At 45.5% G+C, this 6,039-nt stretch overlaps 1 protein-coding gene across 1 annotated transcript in view; it reads left to right on the top strand.

Moving 5' to 3' along the window:
- The first annotated feature begins 2,646 nt into the window (after nt 1-2,646).
- The window catches only part of ME3 (malic enzyme 3), a 274,892-nt gene continuing 271,499 nt past the window's right edge, over nt 2,647-6,039 (top strand). The window contains exon 1 of the mRNA XM_007946273.1: nt 2,647-2,829. Within this exon, the coding sequence (XP_007944464.1) occupies nt 2,647-2,829 (183 nt within the window). The remainder of the gene's footprint in view (nt 2,830-6,039) is intronic.

The raw sequence follows: 6,039 nt of genomic DNA, 5'->3' as shown, positions 1-6,039 counted from the left end.
TGATAATTCAAAAATGGTTGCAGTATTACATCAACAAGGAACTGCCAGAAATTCAAGTCAGATTCAAAAGAAGATGTGGAAGGAAGGATATTATTGCTGATGTCAGATGGATCTTGGCTGAAAGCAAAGAATACTAGAAAGATGTTTACCTGTGTGTTATTGACTATGCAAAAGAATTCAACTGTGTGGATTATAACAAATTATGGGTAACATTAGGAAGAACAGACATTCCAGAACATTGTTGCTTATGTGGAGCCTATACATAGACCAAGAGGCAGTCATTTCAAAGAACAAGGAGATAATGTGTGGTTTAAAATCAGGAAAGGTTATATCCTTTCATCGTACTTATACAATTTATATGCTGAGCAAATAATCAGAGAAGCTGGACTCTATGAAGAAGAAAGTGGCATCAGGGCTGGAGGAAGACTCATTAACATACAGATGACATAACCTTACTTGCTGAAAATGAAGAGGGCTTGAAGCTTTTGCGGACAAAGGTCAAAGTCTGTGACTTCAGTATGAATAATACTTTAACATAAAGAAAACAAAAATCCTCACAACTGAACCAATAATCAACATCTGATAAATGTAGGAAAGATTGAAGTTGTCAGGGATCTGACAACTTTATTTGGATCCACAATCAATGTCCATGGAAGCAACATTCAAGAAATCAAATGACTTATTGCACTGGATCAATCTGTAGCATAAGACCTCTTTAGAGATGTCACTTTGAGGACTAAGGCATACCTGATCCAAGCCAAGCTATTTTCAATCCTCTCATATGCATGTGAAAGCTGAACAATGAATAAGGAAGACTGAAGAAGAATTGGTGCATTTGAATTATGGTATTGGGGAAGAATATTGAATGTCAGAAAAATGAACAACTCTGTCTTGAAAGAAGTACAGCCAGAATGCTCCTTAGAAGCAAGGATGGAAAGACTTCATCTTGCCTACTTTGGACATGTTACCAGGAGGGATCAGTTCTTGGAGAAGCACACCATGCTTGGTACAGCAGAGGGTCAGTGTAAAAGAGAAAGACCCTCAAAGAGATGGATTGACACAATGGCTGTGATGATAAGTTCAAGCATAGCAATGATTGTGAGGATGGCACAAGACTAGGCAGTTTTTTGTTGCACATAGAACCATTGTGAGTTGGAACTGACCTGATGGTACCTAACAACAATGACACAAAGTAGAGTCCTGAGTGGAGGCTGGCATTGGATGGAGTGTAGAAAATGCCTTTGTGTTAACAGCTAAGTAGAGATTTGAGAGTCAGTAATGAGGCAATTGTTTGGAGGGCTGGTGTATGAGCATTCCAAGTGGAGGCAGTAAGTGCAAACATCCAGAGGTGAGAGGGAATTGGGTGAAGTGGAGACATAGGGAGAAGGAGATGGAGTGGGATGATCTTGGAGAAGTTGGCAGGAGCTGAGCTGTAGGGTAAGCCTTAGGGCCAGAAAGGAGTTTGGACTTCATTCCCCCACACAATGGAGCATATGTTTTCGAGGGAATCTCCTAACTACTGTGCGGTGAAAGTTTGAAATGAAGTTCAAGGCTAGAATGACCTCAAGGACCCAGTTTGGCTCCAGTAATCCATAGCAAGCTCCATGGCCCAGAATCCCTCTTATTAACTGAGCACCCTATGTCAGCACTGCCCAATAAAACTTTCTGCAAGAAGGAAATGCTTTATGTCTGGGCTGTTCAACCCTATACCCACTATCCACCCTTAACTTTTGAACGGTTAAAATGTTGCCAGTGCAACTGAGAAACTGGACTTTTTATTTTATTTAATTCATTTAAATTTAAATAGTTACATGTGGCTAATGGCTATTGTACTCACTCGACAGTGCAATGCGACACTGAGCACTGGATGACTGGGGTTTTCTGCACCAAATCTGCATCAAAGAGCCAGGGTCTTCCGAAAATGGTGGGAGGGAAGTGAGTGTATTACCCCTAAACCTTAAATGCCCTCTGCGCGTTCAGACTTCTCAGGGGCATTCTGAATTTCACCTTGTCACTGGAGAGCCACGTGCACGCTTTGTGAGGCTCCCCCACTCGCGTTCTCAGCGGAGGCTCAGCACTGCGAACAAAGGGTTCAGAAGCGCTCTTTGCAGAAAGCACTAGCCCCGCGCGCGCGCGCGGCCGCCGGCGCGATCCAGTCATTAGCGGGAGACCAGCAACGGACCACCGCGCATCGCCCCGCCTGCCCCGCAGTGGGGCTGAGTAGTTATCAGCTTCAGGCACAGCGCAGGTGGGCAAGGGAAGGTGGGGACTGAGGCACGCTATCGTGTGGAGTTGGGGACTCAGGGACCCTTCGTCGCGCAGTCGCCTCTCTCCTTTGCGGGAATATGGGCGGGGATGGCGCGGGCTGCCTCCCGCACGGGATCTGTTTTCTAGGATTCCTTTTGCTTTGCCTGGCGCTTGACTAGGCCTGGCGCACTGCAAGTGGCAGCTTGTCTCAGAGAGCGGCGCAGGTGGCCGCCGGGGAGAGGCGGGGCCTGACGCCTTTAACCCTTCTGGACCCCTGCCCTCTAACTGAGGACGAGTTCTGTGCTTTGGCCCCGTGCCCGGTGGCGTGCGTGGGATCTGGCTGCCTGGAAAGCGCCCCTGACCTTGGTCTCTTCCCTGTCCCAGGTCTGCCCTAGGACCATGGGTGCCGCAATGGGCACGGGCGCACGGCTGGCTCTCCTGCCAGGCCGGGCCTGCAGCGTCCTTCCGCACTGGGCGCCCTCCGCGCCCTCCCGAGGCTGCCACTCCAAGGCCAGCTCGGCGCGCCCAGTTCCCCTGAAGAAGCGCGGATACGATGTCACCAGGAACCCGCATCTCAACAAGGTAACAGTCCCGGAGGGACGTATGGCCCGCCTGAGCCGAGATCCTGTGGCGAGTTGGGAGGGTCGCCCCGCCTCCTGGGCCTGGGAAGGATCCTCCGGGAACCCTTCCAGCGGTTTCGCGTTGTTGCCTTGCATGGGCTTGGCGTGATTCAGTTTGGCTCCCTTCTCCCCGCTTCTGAGTAGAGAGATGTGACTAGGAAGGCGGAGCCAAGTTTCCTCTGCAAGAACAATACAGTCTGGGTTGAGGTCTTCAAGGCCTGTCAGATCTAAGGTCAGATCCCGCTGATTCTTAGTAATGCTGTTGATTTGGGGCAGTTCACGTAACCTCTCGGAAGTCCGAGTTTCCTTACCTGTATAAGAGACGTGATTGTTGCTAGGGTGTTGTGAGATTTAAAGAGTTAATAGAAATAGAGTTCTTAGGACAATGCCTGGCATCCAGTGACAATAAATGACAGCTAAAGTTATAATTATTATTCTAGGGAAAAGATTAAGAGTGGGGAGAGGAACTTTCAGAGCTTAAAAGGTATCAGAGATTCTAATTCAAAACACTCCTTTTACAGATGAAGAAACAGGACAAAAGGGATTGCCCAAGGTCACCAGCTAGTTAGTTCTGGCTTGGCCACTCAATTTGGATCTCAGTGCTTTGGTCAAGTTTAGCCCACTGCCAGGCGTTTGTGCATTAAAGTAAGAGCACAGACATTTGTTTCTGAGTGTGGCGTTCAGAGAACTAGGGTAGAGAGACATAGGATGGTATTTAAACTCAGAAAGCAAGAGACCTAGATTTGAGGACTGTTCCTCTACCCCACCCCCACCATCCACTTCCTCGAATTATTTTGGGCATCTCATTTAACTCCTCTGAGGCTCAACTTTCTTCTGCTTAAAGTGGATATCAGGATAAATCTAGTAATCTTATCTCATTAGATTACTGTGGCTATCAAATGAATTACTGAATTTGTAATTATATTTTAAATGATATAAAGTATTTGATAACTAAGTAATTACTGCAAAATAAACATTTAAGTGCTTTCTTTGACTCAGGATTATGAAATTTGAGTAAGGCAATCTGCATGGAAAGGTGTTTTTGAGAAATAGGAACAACTCTATAGATGCTAAATAGTGTGATTTTCTTGCAGCATTAATAGAAGTTAAGAAAAAATTTTTCTCTCAATCTCCACCTATCATACCAACCCCCCAGGTCCTCCAAAGGGACCTTACACCTTGTGTACCTTATTACTTCAGAATATTTAAGCTGTTTGTGTCAGTTTGTATTACTTTGGTATAAGGTGTCAGAAAACTTGAACTAGTTTAAACAAACAAACAAGCAAAAAGACTCATTAACTAAAACAAACAAACAAACAAAAATCTAGAGGAAGGGTTGCAGGCAAGGCTTGATCCAGTAGTCCAAAGGACATCCATAAGGTTGCAGGTTCTCTGTGGCTCTCTGCTGTGCCTTCAGTTGTGGCTCCACACAATAGAGCTTTCACCTCAATGCTGAACAGTCCTCCATTTCCCGTTTTCACACCACATCATCCAGGGATACAGAAACATTCTCTTCTGGTGTCTGCTGTGGAAAACACAGATGCTTTCTCCGAAGTCTCAGAAAACTAATCCTTTTGTCTTATTAACTCTGATTAGATTCCCAAACCAATCACAAATTAGTTAAGCCAATCAGGGATCACCCCTGGAGTTAAAGGTAGGTTTGGCCCCATCCACACCAACTGGCTTAGAATAAGGGGGATGTGGCACCCCACAGTAAAATTTGGACAATGTTGTCAGAATAGGAAGGATGGATGCTGAGAAAACAACAAATTCTCACTACAGGTTCCCAGTCCTTTTGAAAATAATTGGTTTAGAGGTACTGAGTTCCTGACATATTACCAACTAGAATTTATTGCCTTGTGAATAGTTAAGAAAATAAAAGACTTAAATGCCTATCTTAACTCTAGACTTGTAGTCTCCTTAAACACTCTTGTCCCTGATATATTTTTTTTTCCTCCCAAATAGTATAAGTGGGAAGTTGTACATAAATCTGGGGAACTGACCTTTCCATGATGCCAAACATCTTTAATGTATCCCTAAAGTCAGTTGATCCTGGCCTGGGGTGAAGGAGGGTATCTAGAGTGCTGCTGAGAAGTACCCGTTGGCATTCTCCACTCACTGACCCTGCGGGGAGGAGAGGAAGCAACAGAAGGAGCAGTGCTACTAGGGAGCTGCCGTGGGTGTCCTTTACTTCCCACGGGAGTGCACCCTCTTGCTGTCTGGTTGTCGCCAGCACTCGTGGTCTCCAGGGAAGGCTTGAAGCTTAGTGTTTTCCTGCAGTCAGATGGGGAGGCCTGTGCTGAGGTTGAACAAAACAACTGAGGTTGTCACTTAGAAAACGTAGGTGCAACTTTGAACAGTCTTCTGTGCTGCGCTTAATAGGTATGTTTGCAGATAGATCTTTTTGTACTAGATGGTGAACAACTCCAGGGCAGGGACTGAGTTTCATGCACCTGTCTTCCCTCTCCTCTGCATAGCAGCCCACCCAGGGTAGTCATGAAGGATCTAGCAAGGGCATGAGCATGCAGTTTAACATAAAATTCTTGGAGTGAGTTTACTAGATTTGCCTGTCACTTTTGACAGATCAGGAGAGATATTTAAGTTGAAGGTTGGGGCAGAGGGTGGTCAGGAAGTGAAATGCTCTGAGAGAGAAGAAGAGCTACTAAACAGGGCATCTCTGCTGTTGTGCAGCCATTGGGGTCTGGTCCTGACTCAACAATGCCCTCACAGTGTGATCTGTGATGAATGTCATGAGCTCCTTTGCTCATGTTATACTGCTCTTGTGAGGATCATAGGAGATAACCCTATGAAATCACTTTGAAAACTGTAGTGTGTTCAATGATGAACACTGGTGGCTCAGTGTTTAGGCACTCAGCTTCTAACTAAAAGGTGAGCAGTTCAAACCCATGAGCCACTCCACAGGAGAAAGATGTAGTGGTCTGCTTCTGTAAAGATTACAGCCTTGGAAACCCTGTGGGCAGTTCTATTCTGTCCTATAGGATCACTTTGTGTTGGAATTGACTTGACAGCAATGGATTTTGGGAATGTGTTAAATATAAGCTGATCATGCTGATGATTCCCACAATGAAGAGTCCTTAGAGATTATCTCCTCTGGAATTTTTCAGAGTGTGGATCACAAACTGGGGACATGAAATCTGTTTAGTAGCTTTAA

This window comes from Orycteropus afer, unplaced genomic scaffold (assembly GCF_000298275.1).
Source record: "Orycteropus afer afer isolate SDZICR_OR568_19922 unplaced genomic scaffold, OryAfe1.0 scaffold00154, whole genome shotgun sequence".
In the NCBI taxonomy this organism is placed as follows: Eukaryota; Metazoa; Chordata; class Mammalia; order Tubulidentata; family Orycteropodidae; genus Orycteropus; species Orycteropus afer.
The sequence above is the reverse complement of the archived record's forward strand: the minus strand, read 5'-3'. Positions and strand labels throughout refer to the sequence as shown.